General features: G+C 38.0%; 1 protein-coding gene across 6 annotated transcripts in view; it reads right to left on the bottom strand.

Moving 5' to 3' along the window:
* The window catches only part of LOC106887512 (cadherin-12), a 564,874-nt gene that overhangs the window by 11,199 nt on the left and 535,902 nt on the right, over positions 1–17,773 (bottom strand). For all 6 annotated transcript variants that reach the window (XM_014941084.1, XM_014941088.1, XM_014941086.1 and 3 more), the window contains 2 exons: positions 2,542–2,678; positions 680–801 (listed from right to left, as the gene is read on the bottom strand). In XM_014941084.1, coding sequence (XP_014796570.1) covers positions 680–801; positions 2,542–2,678 — 259 coding nt within the window. The remainder of the gene's footprint in view (positions 1–679; positions 802–2,541; positions 2,679–17,773) is intronic.

The following is a 17,773-nucleotide window of genomic DNA, read 5'->3' on the forward strand; positions in this document are numbered from 1 at the left end:
TCCAAGTAGGATTGACACTGATCTTTTAAAAAGGAAGAAATTTTTTTATGTTACAAAGTTCTAAATATTTATAATGTTTGACATGTCAGTCCTTATAGCAGCCTTCCATGTAAAAGGTTCTTCTTTCTACTGTTAGTGCCTGGATAAGAAACTAACTAAACGTATCTGATAATCTAGAAGTTAAATTACATTTTATGGTAGTTAGTTAAAACATATATAAAAAAAAAAAAAGATGAGATAGGAATATCATATGAAATCACAGAAAAATCTGTAATAAAGGCAATACAAATCACATGAACTTGATTATGTATTACATACATATAAAGAGAAGTCACTGATTACACAGCAGGCTGAATGTGTTCCCTCTATGGCTGGGAGTAGCTCTCAAAGTTGAGTGGCTGAAGTCACCAGTCTCGACTTGGAAACAGTATTAGCTGTTAATACATATGATGGTTGGCCTTGGTGCTTTGCAGAACTGTGTTTAATTGCACACATTTTGTGCAGAAGGAGCACATGCCATAAAGGTCAAAAACAGAATTTCAAAAGATGAGTACTTCCAACACAGACATTTCATTTGTAAAAGAATTCTGTTACGTCATTTTCCAGCCCAGAAATTTCTATTGTTATAAATAATAAAGAAAGAAAAAGCAAAAGAGCAAGCATTACAAATTTGAAATACCTGTCCTGGTTTGGCATTTTCACATACAGATGTCTCATATGGAACTGAAATTTCAGGAGGAAACTCGTTGACATCCAGGACATTTATTATAACGTTGACTTTGCTGGTTAATAGTGGGTTACCTACAAATGATTTTTAGGAGAAAAGCATTAAGGAATACTATTTATGCTCGTTGTCATCACTAGTGCCCATGAGCTGTCATAAACTGTTGTGATCCCAGTACTGTAACTTCTAGAAGCCCTTGACTTCCATTTATTTCTGATTTGTACTCAGAAGAAATCAGAAGCAAGCTCTCTATCATTTTGTACCAGACTTTGATCCGTTACTCTTCATGGACTAAGGAATCGATCAACATGATTATGTTTATCAGACCATAAATTAAAGAATTTGAAATTGCACCTGTAATTAAAGATGCAAACTTTTCTCAGATCACTTTTCATGGACTGTGGAAAACACTTCCAATGATTAAAACCGAATTCTGTTTTCCACAATAGAATGCAGAAAAATCAATATTTATTTCTTAGCCACTGTTTACATCTTCAGGATATTAAGGAGGTAAGTGGAGCATACCCATTTCAAAGATGGAGAAAAGTAAGAGAGAAAGATACAAAGAAAATTCTTGCTGAAAGCCAGGTAGAGTCAGTGGTAAATTTAACAGTGAAACATGTAGAACTAGCATTCAACTTATGGTTAAACCATTAGGCTATGTTGTAACATTTATTTCTTTAACTGCATAAATATTTGCAAGCAGCAAATAGTTTTGTGCAAAAGAAATGCTAAAAACCAGTATACATTATGCTTCCTTCCATTGTCCTACCTGACTTTCAGTTTGTCTGGAAACTATATTTTCAGGCTCCAGGAAGTAAGCGTATGGTTCTTTTTGAGATAACTACAACTGAGAATTTATTGGGCTTTTTTTTTTAAATAATGTATATCTTTGCTTCCAAAATCTCCCTCTTCCTGTTACTAGCATGTATTGTTTTTTAAACTTTCAATGCCAAACAATAGATTGAGGAAAACATGATCTTTGCTTTAGAAACTTGCATTTCTGGACACATAAACAATACAGAATGAATAGGAAATATAGCAAGTTTCCTCTTCTGCAGTCTATTGATGTCAATAGAAAGACTTCTTGGCCTTTACACAATTGTGAAGTGACCAAAAGGTTTGTATTCAGAGTGGTATACGCCTACCAGAGTTGCAGTTTGAAAGGATGATGAAGGTGGAATGCTACACAGGAGGACAGCAATGAAGGAAGTTGCAGTGACATAGTGCATAGGAAGAAGGGAGTTCTTATAAAAAAAGGCTATATAGGAGTAAACACAAAGACAAGAAACAAAAAAACCCCACACCACAAGTCATATAGGAAAAGAAAACAAGTGGTTAAGCACAAAGTCTTGGGCAGAGAGAAGACACAAGAGCAGAGATACATCAAACAGATATTTAGGGCCTTAAATCTTGACTCAATTTTAGTGTACTTTTTGTCTGAGACTTGAATGTCTCCTTAAATTTTTCAGACCTGTCATTTGACTAATCTAATTTTGCATGGAGAGAATTACAAAATCAGAAATAAGAATTGGAAGGTCTCCATGCAGCTCTTTATGCCTTTTGTGATGACAGAATGTTTTTCAGCTTCTGAGGGAACTGGGCCTACACGAGGCCTACTAGACACGCCTTACTATAAAGGCTGTTTGAACATCATGTTTAGCCTCACAGTGAGTCTGGCAAAATGATATTTATTGGGCTGTCTTAAATAATCTCTTGGCAATACACGCAGTCTTCACAGCATATTTATGCCCGAGCACTACATTCTGAAAAAAACCCCCACATTAGCATTTTAATTCAGCTTGTGTCATACTTACTAACTTTACTTGCAATTATAGAGAAATTGTACTGTGCTGTGCTTTCTCTGTCCAGTAATTCATTAGTAGCAATGGTTCCTTCAGTAGCATCTATTGTAAAGTAGCTGTCCACATCATTCTTCCAATCGATGAAATATCTGTATGTGAAAAACATTAAACAAAGTAGATGCAAATGTGCAAAGATAACTCATTTATCATAACAGCAGTCTAGCTAGCTCAAGTTTTGCTATTTTTCTCTTCCCAGCTATTACCATCCTTGTAGGAAGAAGATAATAAAGAATGATTTGCTTATTTATTTTTTGCAGAGTTGGACTGCTCAAGGAAAAATGGGGTATAATAAAAGTTTTAGTACTTCTGGTATGCAGATTATTTGAAAACTTTGAGTTCCCAAGAAGTTAATGCACAGCTTCTGTGACCACGATCACTTACACCAGTCACTTTGGAAAGCACAAGATAGGCTTAGAGGGAAAAAGAGAAAAGATATTTGAAGTACTTCTTGAAGTACGAGTATCAATGAAGAGTGAATCAGACCTCATCTCTTTCCATCCATCTGTAGCTGCAATAGGCTGGAAGTAGCCTCAATGGGCTTGCAAAGTGTCCCAGAGGATGTATGCAGGCTGCTGGCAGTCTATTTAAATGTCCTTCACCTAAGGGATGTTGAAAGAGTCACAGTATGGAAGATGGAGAAGAACATGCTTATTCCCCTACATGTAGAGGAGCAATAAAAGGCTCTCTGTCTTTGGGAAGAATAGGCAACTTTCATTTTCACTGGAGTTGTGAGGAACAGAGCAATACCATTGTTTTATTATTCTCCTAAACCTTTTTTTTTTGTTAAAAATATGAACACAGAACAGATTAAATACTAAAAATCTGTACTTATTTGTTATTTTTCCGTATGAAGAACTTAATAGAAAGCAGAGATGCACTTGTGAACACAGCTGCTTAAAAGCAATCTGGTAACTGTTGCAAACCCATTTCCCTTAAATGCTAATTAATTTGAAAGTCTATTTTCACATTTGATGCTACTGTTTGTAGTCATAACAGAATAATAATTTTTTCTGATGCAGTGCCGCTGGCTACTAATTTCCTTTTGTTTTGTTAGTCTCTTCATACCTTGATGATGCTTCTCAAAAACTAGGCAGGATGAAATTGAGGAAGCCATTTGTGAGCAGTAGGCAATAAGAACAAAACAGCACTCAACAACAAGTAGCTTTAGAAGATGATAAAGGCCAGAGGACTGTGCCTATGACTACTCCTTGCATGTAAACCAGTGGGAATAAGAATAGAAGCTAGTATTTCTTTCTCTGATTAGTGTGACTTATGGAAAGAATATACATGGAATGTAATGATAAACACTATGTTTATTGCTCTAGAAGGAAGCAACAGTAGAAAGGGGCATATGGCATATTCCTAAAGAAATATCTCAGACTGGAACTCAAGAATGCAAATAGCTCAGGAAGACTTTAATAAAAAACAATCACAAATAAGGTACCATGCTCCTTTGGAGACATTTTGTTTAATGAAAATCACAAGAAAATCCTATCTGTAGATGAAATAGGTTATTACATCAATTGACAGGCATCATTACCAGTTCACTGATTTATTAGAAAAGCTAGGAAATGGTTTGATAAAGGCAGCGTGTACCCTTTTACACAGCTGAGCAGGCACATTTTCTTGAATATGATAATGTTGTCTACCCACATTTGTAATTTCAATCTCATTGTTCAAAATTTGGTTGACATAAATATTACGAAAAATGCATAAGCCATGTATCAGAAACGCCATTACTCTGAGATACTCTTTCAGGAACAGTAAAATTACTCTTTGCATGTTTAATAGATTTTGATTTCTTCCAAAATTAAGTATGCAGCCACGTACAAAAAAAAAAAAGGGGGGGGGATCAAAGCATGGGAAAGTAACTTTGCTTATCTTTCCCCTCAGGAAGATGTGCTTTGACTAAGTACCCTTCACACCACAGCACAAGCCAGTGAAGAAAGTACGGGATGCAATTCAAAGCACAGCGTAGGTGATAGCCTCCTTCACCAGGAGGCTTTGAAACTACAGAAAACATATGCAGTTTGAACACTGTTATGTTTGAAGTGGAGTTCAAGCATGAATATTTGTAGGATCAGAATCTGGAAGCATTCACATAGGTGATTAACTTCAAGCATAAGACCAGTGTGCCTACTCCTAAACATAAGCATCAGCAGGACCAAAGTCCACAAGAAGCACTGGAAGAGTAAGAGCACTGCTCTTGCTGAAACTAATGGCAGAATTCCTATGGGAACTGAGCAAGTTTCTAGAGATAAACCCAGGTATCTGGGACATAAAGCCTGACATTTCTTGTTAGATTGTGACACAAAGAGGAACACTGTTGAAATCTTGGTATTAGGACAGCTGTCTAGATCTTCTAGTCATGGTTTAGCATTTTGAAGGAACTGAATTTGGTTCGTTTGACTGCTCAGAGTCCCTACAAGACAGATCATGGATAACTGCACTAATCCCAAGAAGCAGCTCTCTCCTTGAAAAGGTAGAAAGAACAGGCACAGCCTTACTTGTTGATATAGGACACAGAAGTATTATTTTTCAGAAGGACCTAAACAGGCCTGCCTGGCAGCTCTGAGTACCAGGACATTGATATATTGTTCATATTCACTGACAGGGAAAAAACTGTGAACTATATGTCTCCCTTTCCCAGCAGAGGATTGCATTCCAGATTATATCATTGAAGTGGGGGGAAGATAAGTGTGGAAGGATACACCTTCACTAACATTATTTGGGTCTTCTCAAGAATAGTTGTATTTGTACATCAAGTACGATAGAAGAGACAGAATATATTTGATTTATAAAATAATGAGAGTCAAGTCTAAAGGACTCCTATCCACACACTGTCCTCTTAGGAGCTCCAAGAATAATTTGCATTTATCTTGGCTAAATGGTGAGGCTGTGTGCAGTTCATGGGGTCTCACGGAGCACTCCCCTGGAGGAGGGGTCATCTTCTGTTGAAGAGCGGGGGACAGTGGGGAAGACTGTGTCAACGAGCTGCAGTACAGAAGATAGCACAGAGTGCTTGATGGAGCACTGCGGAATACATGAGTGACAGCAGATCACCCTTGTGAAGATAACGGGATCTCTGAGCCATCAAGCAGACAACAGTAGTTGCTGCAGACTCTTATACCGTGAATAAAAGAACTGGACAGCTGTCCTGCTGCTGCTATGGAAACGTGTGACAACAAGCTCAGAGGGGATGAGGGGTGGCAGAAGGCTTAAGAAGGCTGTGAAACTCAGGACTTCAGTTGTATTTTTTAGTCTTAAAAATGAGAAGGTGAAGGATTCCCCTGCCTAGGAGGGATGGCCTCGGGAACAGTGGGCTCGATCCTCAGCAAAGTTTGTACATCTTGCCAAAGTCCTCCTTTCTTGTTCTGTCCTGATAGTGACAGCAATGGTGACACAATGCAACAGAGGAATCATAGAATGGGTTAAAGCATGCAACAACTCACAATATGATACTATCTTTTTTTTTTTCCAGTTGATGCTTAAACACAATAAACAGCATGCATTTGTGTGCCTATAAATTGGCCCTTAGTGGGGATTTCATGAGCTGTTCCCAAATGCACAGAGGAAAGCATATTGCGGCTTGGACTAAGCTCGAAAAGGAGAGCTTAGGAGAAAGTCTCAATTCCTTATCCTAGTACCCAGTGAGACAGAACACTGATTTTGGGGAGAAAAATGTTGCAAAGAAAGGTGAGGGATGAAATAACAGTTTTCTATAATGTAGATCACTAATTGTGTACGTGGCCTTAAATTGTTTAAACTGTGTTCACTTTAAGTTTTATTTAAATATTGAACTGCAGGTAAATGAAATTCAGTGTTTATGCCAACTTGGGACAGTTAAATACCACCCAGCATATCAGAAATGATTGATATGATTTCTAAAAAATGATTTCTAAAAAGATTAGAAATATGAATTAAAAATAATAAGATGCATTTGGGAATTGTGATCAGTTGGGAATTTATGCAATTCCAATACATATCTAATTAAATAAATAAATTTAAAGCAGGAGTGGCAAAAGGAATGAGGGAGTAGAAGACGACAAATAAGACTTTAGGTGCGACCTGACCACCTGAAAGTCCTAAGGAATTTTCATTAGTAGAATAATCATATGCTGTGGCTGGAAATTAATAGATTACTGCATGTAACCGGATGTTGAAAAAATGACACCTCTACAACAGATTTTGTCCTGGGCATCACATCACTGGATGGACATCAACATATTGGAGGAAGTTTACAGAAGAGAAGAAAAACTGTCTTGGGTCTAAGCATTTTGATTTATATGAAAAGATGAAAAGAACTAAAATATGTTTAGCTTGTATAAGAGATGACAAAAGGAAGACACTACAATGGTGTACTGATGGCTGAAGGGCTTGAACACCAAGAAAGGAAAGGTATTTTACTCAGCACAGAGAAACAGAGGGGCAAAATCAAGAAAGGGAAAAAATACGTTAGGCAGGAAAATCTTTCTGGCAATGATGTATATTATGCTGCACACTAGAGGAATGTCACTTGGTATTGTAAAGCTAAGCTAGGTAAAGTAATGGAGACACTGCAGTAAAGGAAATTTATCACAGAATCATAGAATAGTTTAGGTTGGAAGGAACCTTTAAAGGTCATGTAGTCTAACCCCTGGCAATGAGCAGGGACATCTTCAACTAGATAAGGTTGCTCAGAGCCCCATCCAACCTGACCTTGAATGTTTCCAGGAATGGGGCATCTGCCACGTCTCTGAGCAACCTTGTAAAAAATTCTTCTTTATATCTAGTCTAAAGCTATATTCTTTTAGTTTAAAACCATTAGCCTTGTCCTGTTGCAACAGGCCCTACTAAAATTTCTAGAAAGATGGACAGAATAATCATTAGTCCCTGTAATGCTAAACTCTGATACAAAATGGGAAAGAGTATCTTCATGCTAATCATACTTAGCTACAAATCTGCTTTAAGGTGCAGTTCCAAATACTTTAAAATATAACCATAAAAGTGTTTGGTTTTGTATGGTTGTTGTTTTTAAGCTTACAGTTATTAAAAAGTAGAGAAACAGAAAAATCACTTCAAATTTGTCAAAATGACAAACAAGAAATTCAGACATTGAGTAAGCCTGAAAGAGATTAAAATGTTAGAGCATGACATGTTGAAGCATGCAAAACACTTTGTGTCATTCAAAATCCCATCCTGTTACTGGAATTTGCTTTCTCCCATTACTAAGATGATCCATTCACTGAGTTATCATTGTATAAAACTCAAAAAAACTGTATCACCATATGTACATACATTCATATTTGAAACACTAGGTCAGTTCTTTATTCCTTGTCTCAAATGTAAGTGTTGAACTCTTCTGATTACTGGAAGTATCTTCCTTTCCAGTCTGAGGAGTGATTGCCATGATTTTAATAAAGGTGCAATCAAGAATTTTTAAAGCAAGTCCTCTTTAGACTTTCCATGCTTAGGGAAGCCATGAAGTTCAAAGAAGTATAATTTGATTTAACATAACATTTTGTTTTCTTGTGCTAAACAATAGAGTCATCTGAGTTTTCTGCTTTTAAGGCTAAATAAGATAGATATATTTCAGAAGTCTTCCTCAGGGCTGCAGCACTTGAATCAGTATTGTTTCTTTGGTTTCTTTCTTATACCATCATTTGATTTAAAGATTCAGAAACCTCAGATTCTGAGTCTTGTGGTTTTCCATTAACTTAAAAATGCTGTCTCATAAGGTTTTAAAAGAGCAGCAATGGTAAATGTAATTTTTTTTTCTCTTCTGTGCAGCATGATAATAAAAAATAAGGTGTAATGCATTTCTTGCCTAACAGTAGCAAACAACAGTCTTGCATGTCATTCACATTATCCTGTGGTAATACAACCAGTGTTCCTTCTCATCTTCCTTTTAGTGCCCTTTACACTGTACAACCCAGCAACTGTTATGCTGTATGCATATAAATTATTGAGATACACAAAAGATTAGACATATGTAATAAAATAAAAATACTTTTTCTTTAACAAAACTCTGTTAACTTAAAAAATAATTTCCTTAAGATAATGAAAAGAAATAGGACATCTCTTATGCAAAACTTCTCGTTTAATACCCTGGGTTTAACACTGTGATATACTGCTTAGAGGAAGTAAAGCCAGTCAAATTTATCTACTGTCACATAAAAACATAATCTGATATATTCATAGTAAGAGCTGTTAGAAAAGTCTAATGTTAATAATAGCAAAATAACATTTGAAGTTTTGCTGTAAAATTTTCCTGTCACTAACCAAAAAATGTAAAGGACATGGTAATGTTCCAAAATGACAGATGCTGTTCTGCTAGGTTGCCTTTTTTGTTGTTTATATGTTTAAATAATTTATTAAGCCATATCCCTTAATGGGAGCAGACGCTTTCTGTACCTTTGCTGAATATCTTCAGAACACTGCTGAGGCGTTAGAGGTCAAACCAAAGGAAACCTTGACTGGCTTGCTGTCAGATCTTATCCTTTGGGTAATCCCGTGAACACCAGCTGGATCCCATGCAGACACATAATAATCTCAGTTCTTAATTTATTTTTTTTTTTCCCAGGCCCAACAAACAAACCAACCAACCCAACAAAAAAACCCCCAACCCTAGCTGAAACGTGAAAAGGAACCATTGCCACCATTCAGTGCTCTCTATTGCCCTTAAATCTTAACATCTCTCTTAACTGCCGAGTCAGACAAAATCACAGGAGGACTTCTGCAGCTGTTCCAGGTTAAGTGGTTATCTCTTATCCTCACCTCGCCCCCTGCTTCCAATCAGTGTTAGTCCTACAGTTCTCCAAATGTGATTTTCCTTTAAAATTAAATGGGCCACTTTGTAAAGAAGTTGTTTGGTTTCAGGTGGTTTCTAACCTAACCTGTTTCACAAATTGGGTCAATGAGCAGTTGCACTTCAGAATTGGTGCCGACAACCTTCTCATGGGAAATACTTTGAAATGAGTATTCACATACTACCAAAAAATGAGCAGCCAATGTAGTTGGCTTGTAACTTGTTCTAAGTGCCTTTACTGCTATATAATAACACAAAAACAACAAGGTGAGCATAGGTAGAAAGGTCTTAGTGGTATTGATTCATTCACATGTAGCAAAAACTAGAGATGCCTGTGTGGGCAATGCTATATAAGTGGCAGAATCGTCTTTCAGATTATACCACATCACACTTGCCACACTTAAAAATAAATACACTCTCCAATTTACTGATATGTTAAAATGCTTCTGAGTTTTACCATGACTTTTCTTTGATCATTCCACTCAAAATGCCATATATCTTTTTGATTTTATAGAGATTTTCAAAGGTACTTAGCGCTGATGTAAAGCTATTTTAATAGTCCAAGCAGAGTGTTTTTGAACATCCCATTGGAGTACCTAGCTTTGTATTTAAAATGTGTGTTAAAATATTTTGGCTTAAAAAGCAGAGAATTTTATTATTTTTATAGAAGCCCAGGTAAGTTGTTGTCCCCGTTTCCAAAGGAGTTCAGCAGTATAATTTCTCGGACTGATATCATGTGAGCTGTATTCCAGCCTTCCCAGAATGAATCTTGTTTATACAGCACATCAGGTAGTGATGTTTTAGAGAAGGACAGATGGAATTGCTACATTTTGGGAGAAGGAACAAACAATTCTGGTCAGAATATCCCATGCCTATCATCTTCATGCCTTTCATATAACACACAATTTTCCACATGAAAAGATAACACAGTTTGCGTCTTCTGCATACCACGTGTCTGGGTTCACAGTCCTTCACACAAGGCTGCACACTTCTGTGTTTTTAATCAGGAGAGTGAAGAATTAGTGATTTTAGCAGTCAGTAGCTTACCTGATCTGGAATGAGTAATATCAGTGCAAACAAATTATACTTTGCTCCTTTGGATAAATTAGACCATTATGCAGAATTAATTGATAGGGAAGCAGTGGCTGCAGACAGCCAGACTCTAACGACGGGTTCAGAGCCAAGCGAGGGAAGCTGTTAAACTTTTCATAAGCCTTATAAATCTTATATAAGAATTTTAGTAAAACATGCTAGTCAATATAGGAAATAAAATGTGCCGCAGTTCAGTTATCAGCCCTTCCAATCTGCCAATTCTGCCTGTCTCCAGATTCCTGTGCTTCCTTCCCCCTCTCTCCCTTTAAAGGTCTTGTTCATTTGCTTATCAAACCCTTCAGTCAGCTCTGTTGTCTGCTCTGCATTTCTCATTACCAGCTGAGTATCTTATCAAAAGCCACTGTCATTTGGAAAATGCATTGTTTTTATGCAGTTTTAGCATCATTTTTCCTGCCTCATTGAGCAGGCAGAACTGTAAGACAGCCAGGCAGAGGGAAAGCTTTGTTCTGTAGTTTAATTAAAGTCTCAGTTGTTTGGATGGTGAGCAGCCATAGAAGGCATGTTGGACTTAACCCCCTCAGTCCAGACTTAGCATATGCTATGGTGGGAAAGCTGCAGAGCACCTTCTCTACCAGCACCACAAATTGTAGACCCTGAACACCGTCTCACCCTGATTTTAAAAGGTGTACATTTGTCCTCTGTGCTGCTACCCATGGTCTATTCTTTCTACCTTCATCCTACCCATAGCACAAAGGACCTGCCACTCACATTCACCAAGGCACGCAGGCACTGGGAGAGCGTCTCTCACACTTGGTGGAAAGGAGAGCAGAGCTCCTGCTTTGCTGGTTTTAGGTGGGGAAAGAGCACGCTGGGATGGGCATCGGGATGTGCATCAGTATCTCAATCAATGGGCAGAGTGTGTATAGATAGAGAGGGAGTAAATAGTGGACCTCACAACCCTTAAGAAACCTGAGAGGGGGAAAACAGATGTGATGACTCCTCAGCAGAAGCTGAAACTTTATTTCGTACTTGGGTGCGTGTGACCTAAACACCAGGGGATAAGACAGAGATGCTTCCTATGTCTCTGCTGGCCTGGAAGACAGAAATGCTTTGTCTTCTGACAAAGTACTAAGGCAATAAGTGGCATAGTGGCTATAGAGGAGAGCAGGCATAGTGGCATAACCACATCAGGAATAATCTTTGATTGCTTTGCTTTTCCAGCATATAAATATTAGCTCTGTTCTGTATCTTTTGGATAATAAAATCTGAACAAATGTCTCATATTTTTCCTCAGAAAAAAAAGCTGAAGTAAAATGCTGACGCTGAAACAATCAAAGAAAAAGCAAGTAACAGCAATCACACTGGCTCTAGAGAGCACATAGTAGAGGATTTGTGGCTTGCTTAGATCCTCAGCTGGGACTCACTTGGATTGTGAGCTGGATCTGCAAGAGGAAACATTCAGTGACGTCAAGAATTGGAGGCTGCATTGTTGCTTTGAAGCTGGTTTGGTGAAGCATCCATAAAGTAAGAGGTTATTCAGAACAGCTCTGACACTGCAGGAGCTGCTGCATTTTCCTTTTTCATTTCTCCTTCCTAATCCTCTGCATGTATAAAGGAAACCAGAATCTGCAGAAATCAACATAGGTATGAAGTCACCTTTTCAAAGGTTTTATGAATTTCATGAAGACCCTGGGCAAAAGTTGCTGGATAAGCACCTCCTTGCTCCCCCTTGCATGCTGATGGTCTGACTTGAGCCAAGTCAGGTCCCATCATTTGCCTCTAAAATATTTTTTTCTCTCCTCCTACCTGAGTTGGAATCTCTGTACTGGGTTTCCTCTACACTATTTTCAGATTTACTGCCTAAATTAAGTTGTTATAAATCTGCAGACTTACTATTTACATCAATGCTGACAACAGTCTTTTTAATTATTTTCTTTACATATGTTTGCACATACTGAGCCTCAGCATTGTATTTAGATTATCTTTGCTCCTTTTTTACATCCAGCCATCTTAAATGACCCTGTGCCTGTGTCACAGAATCACAGAAAGATTGAGATTGGAAGGCACCTCTGGAGGTCACGTGGGCACCACTAAAAGGAGACTGGCTCTGTCCTCTTTTCACCCTCCCTTCAGGTATTTATATGTATTGCTAAGATCCCCTTGAATCTTCCCTTCTCGAGACTGTACAGTCCCAGCTCTCTCAGCCTTTCCTCATAGAAGAGACACTCCAGTCCCTTCATCATCCATCTGGCTCTTTGCTGGACTCTCTCCAGTATGTCCACATCTCTCTTTTGCTGAGGAGCCCAGAGCAATAAAAGTAGAAGTGTCTGAGATCTGTCTGCATCTACAGTCAGGATGTAACTGAAACACAGATCCTAAAAAGCGTATAACACTAAAAACCCCTGTTGTTTAAACTTCATTAACAAGCCTGTAAGCAAAATAAAACATTACCAAATATATATGAAACTCTATCTGCAATAATTATTGAAACATAATAATAAACTAGAGCATTTTAAGACAGGAAAGTAAATCCAATGTTTACAAACAGACCTAAAGGAGAAATTCAGATTGAAATGACTTGGAATCTGACTAGGTTGCAGTGGTTAAAATAGTTATTCTTCTGGAAAGTGACATAAGATCTTTAATTTAAAATGTTGGGAAACTTAATTTTATACTAAGAAGATGGTTTCAGGTTTGACTTTGTGTACCACTGTACAGAGTAACTAACTAACATGCTTTCCTTTAGCACATAAGCTTTTCTTAGATGCTGGTTTAAGTCCTGACCCTTTGGAATTCTCTTAGTGTCAAGCCCTGAGAGGTCCACAGCTTGAGGTGAACTGGCTGCAGCCATCAAACCTCTGTTTTAACCTCACAACTGCTTTCTGGAATGCTTGAGAAATCCAGTGCTGGAGAAATATGGAATAAGAGCCCTTGATCAAAAATCAGGAAGTCTATTATTTGAGCTAATGTAAAATTACAGTGTGTGCCTCTGGGATGCGAACTAGCTTTGTAAAATCACATCACCAGGTGGTACAAGTGCTGTGAAGTAAACCAGAACTATTATGGTCTCATTGTTCCTTTCCCCTCACTCTGCTTCTTAGCTATTCTCAATTAATTTAAAAGCTTTGCCTGCCAAGTTGCTCTTTTCTGCCTTGGAGCTGAATGCACACTTCTTGATTTTCAGCATCCACTTCCCTCACAAAGAGGTCATTCACTGAAAGCAGTAGTCCATAAACTTCTCAGATCTACACACAGTTTTAGTTCTAAACTCCTGACTGACACTTTATAGCTTAATATGATTGCATACGCCAATTGAAGATCACTTCCTGTTTTTCACAAGCTTCAGTAATTTGATGAATTACTGACTGTAAATAAAGGTTACAGGCCTCTCTCAGTTTGAAATTTTGCTTTCAGATGCTTTTGACTTTCTGGACTTAGGAAATAATATTTCATGCTGCAAGTGCTTCCAGGAGTTGACCTAGGAAAATTTATGCATGTCAAATGAATCCTAGCAATATTTTATTCGTGAAGTTCTGACTTTCCTCTAGTGCTCTAGCTCTGGCTTTCTGACTTGTGCCAGAAAGTACTCACCTCTGGTCCATCTTTTTGCCAGTCCTGTGAAAACCCACACAGATCAAAGAGTCAGTCTGTGTGTGCTCCAAAAAGACAAAGAAGGGTTTTTCAACTTAAGTCTCGCTGTTTCCAGTGAACGTGCTGCAGCATCACAGAGTCACAGTACATTTACCTTCCCCACTACAGAACTGTGTGTGATCTCTTCAGCCTTAAGTCTACAGATTTAAGACTAAGGTTAAAAAAAATCTGCACTTTTTTTGTAGTGGCTACTTGTAGTAGCTCTAAGCTGATCACTTGAGCTGAGGTACCACAGTCCTTGAATTAATACAACTGAGTTGCTTCTCAACTGAGCTGTGGTAACTGTCTGCTTGTGTGCACCAAACCCATTGCAAATATGAAATAAAACATATTAATTCAAACTACCATGAAGAGGATTACCATAATAATTTGTTATACACATCTTGCTTTGCGGTAAAGCTAAAGCAGAGAAATACAGTCATCTGCTGTGACTGCTGAAGAGCAGGAATTCATTAAACTGCAAGAAAAGAGTTCCTTTTGAAAGACAGTTTATACAGAGAAGGGGAAGATTTTTCTGCCTTGTGTTTGAAAAGAAGTCACCTTTCTGTTCAGTCCCTTAAAACGATACAGTTGTTTACAAGGAAGCCAGCTCATTCAAACCTAGAGAACAGCAGAGCTGTACTGGGATCATATGGGGAGGAACTTAGAGGAAGATGGTGATGGAGTGGAGGATGTGATGGGCTGAGATCATGAAGACAAAGTCTAGGAGCCAGAGAAGAAAACAAAGGAAGAGTCAGAAAGTTCGGGAGAAGTAGGAAGAAGTAGGATTTTGTTGCCCTATATAATTTCCAGCATTTCTGAAAGGTAGGTAGATGGGGATGTTGTTGTGTATATAGTAGCCGAGTGCTCACTGAGGCAGATAAGACTGGAAATTAGGGAGGCTGGTGAGGAAAAGAGCAGCTGTTGGCCAAATATACCCCTTAGGATTCAGAGAAAATGTTGGGATAGAAACCCAATTTCTATAATTCTAGAAAAAAGATCAAAGTAACTGAATCAGAGAAAAAAATACATTGTGCTATTGAGATCAAAAACCACAGCTGTCATCAGAAGAAGAAAGGAAGGCAGTAGAGCAGGATGCCAGTGAATCTAATGGGACGTGGTTCAGGAGGAAAAAGGCAGACACCAGCTGTGGGAGAAAGAAAGATGGACTGTAAAATAGGAGACTGGTATTAGACTACCAGAGTATAGGAGGTACAGGAAAATGATGGGCTAGTACAAGAACTGCAAAAGATAGCAAGGGATCTGCAGCAGGAGCTAAGAGGGACCGGTGCAGGGACTTGAATTGGTTAGCCTGGATAAATTAGAACATGGAACAGAGCCCTTGAAGGTGGTTGAGGAGACTGGGACTTCCCTAAAAGGCAAGACATGGAGTAGAGCTAAAAAAGAACCAAAAGTCCTCAGTCCCACCATCTTTTCCCTGTGCAAAACCAACTGGCAAAGCATCCTGTTCCCCTCCAGTGTGATACCATACACAGAAAAATAGCTATCACTTAATCTGTTATTAAAAGAAGAGGCTTGAGGGCTGGAACTAGATGTCCCACTCTTTCTATGTCTGCATAAGGTAAATTTTAACGTTATGGGATGAGATTTTTCTTTTTGAAGAAAAAGCAAATTCAAAAAGTGTATGCACAAAAAAGTCAGAAGAATTGTGGGATTGGAAGGTCAAGCACTTTTGTGTTACATATGTAACTAATTCATCTTGTTTGTGCTTGTACATTAAGATAAAGTGTTTAAGGATTCAGAAAGAAACCTGCTATTTGTATTTTCTTGATCTTTACATGATAAAGTATTGCACTGGGAAAACAGAACCTATCCATGAAAGTTTCTGGACAACTGTGAACTATTTCAGAAAATAAATAAAACTTTTCCTTTGGAAGCACATGCAGGGAGTATAGTCTTGGCCCCAAGATATGAGGGCAGGATTGACCTGTGACTAGTACACAGGACTTTTTTCTTTCTTTAATATCACGGTTTCATGACTTTGGACTTGGACAAGAAAATGCAGAGTCCCCACAGCTTTCCTGCTTTGAGAGGTTCTTGTGGTTCATAAGGCAAAACTCCTGAGTCAAGCAGAGAAGATCTGAAGCGCAGTGTTGTGGCACAGAATATGAAACTCATTGTAATTGGAGTCATATCTGGGGCTCACATCAGGAACAAAAAACCTTTCATGGTTTATGGCAGAAGATAATCTCCAAGGAAATTTGACATCTTCAAAGGTGTCAGTGCAAAGTTGTTGAACTTCACACACACTGTTAGATAAACCTCACTATTCTAGAAAGTATTGCAGATAACTCAGTCTTCCATCCATTTGCACTTTCATGTTATTTAGACAGCTCTGTCTGTAACGTTCCTGCTGTATGGACACATATAAAAGTGATTTTTAGGATGTCCTAAAATTCCTTGTACCAGAAGTACAGGATCTTTACTACAAACATTTGCATATTTACAAAGTACATACTTTGTAATACACTACAACACAGGTGTTTTCTTTTTTCTCTCCCAGACAGCTTGTAACCCTCGTAAACTAGAGGAGTCTGAGAAGAACATGAGATCATTGCTCTTTTCAGAAGTGCTTTGGGATTTTTAATGACTACAAAGTACATGTTCATCTTAACATTTATGCTGAGCATTTCTTGCAGCACCATGGATAAAATGGAAATAGACTAAATAGCCCTCCTGAGACACATAAACTCCAGAATTAACACAGTCTGAAAATCAGGTGCACTGGGGTAATGTTCCAAAACAGCTTCAAAGCCAGTCACCCTTGCAGGTGTTGAATACCTGCAACCCCTTTTCTCCTTGTGTTTAATTTGCTGTTTCTTACTGAATGGGCACTCTGTGCCACTTCATTTCAACATCGCTAATATCCCACAAAACAAACCTTTCAAATTTCCTAATTTGTCCAAAAACTTGGTTCCAGTAAGAGGAGAAAAGAGAAAAAGAATATAAACCTCAATATTTTCAATGGCTTCCAGCAATATATTTTTCTTTTTCTACTAGCTGAATCCTGTCTTCATTCTTAGCTGTTATCTCTCGCTTCCTGATGTGTCTAGCATAACAGAGCTAAATTTTTTGTCTGATAACATGGATTTAGTTGCTGTGTCTAGTGCTGCTTCCTTTCTTGTGAGCTGTTCTAGCCTGCTTTGTTGTCCAGAGTTTTGCCTTCTGTTGCATACAGCACAGATTGGTCTTTTATCCCAGTCTCTGTTGTTTGGCAGATTGTTGATAATATTGTTGTTGTAATGGGCATCTTAATGGCCAAACTGCTCTAGGAAAACTTTTCAAAGAAAATCAATGAATTTGTAGAGAAACTGTGCCCATCAGCACATTGTATGGGCTGTTGCATCAAAGAACCTGCTTTTCCATGTTTGTTTAGAGGCCATATTTACTTAGAAGACGCTTAGGCTCCTCCTTAAAAATATGATGAAATTGAAGGAGCCATTCTTTACATCTGTGAGATAATCTAGATTTTAAACAGCTGAAAGAGCATAATTGGTTAAGATACATTAAGAAGTTGTAATCACATGCAACTCTTACAAACTAATTTATGCTTTTCTAACTTCTGGTCATCATGCACTTTTTTTTCAATGAGAGGATATAAAACATGGAGTGTTGAACACTACTACATCACTAACAATTGCATATAATTTCTTTTTCTGCTTGGACTAGTCAGCATTTAGATAGAGGTAGGTT

Source organism: Calidris pugnax, unplaced genomic scaffold (assembly GCF_001431845.1).
Source record: "Calidris pugnax isolate Ruff unplaced genomic scaffold, ASM143184v1 scaffold8, whole genome shotgun sequence".
NCBI classification, from domain to species: domain Eukaryota; kingdom Metazoa; phylum Chordata; class Aves; order Charadriiformes; family Scolopacidae; genus Calidris; species Calidris pugnax.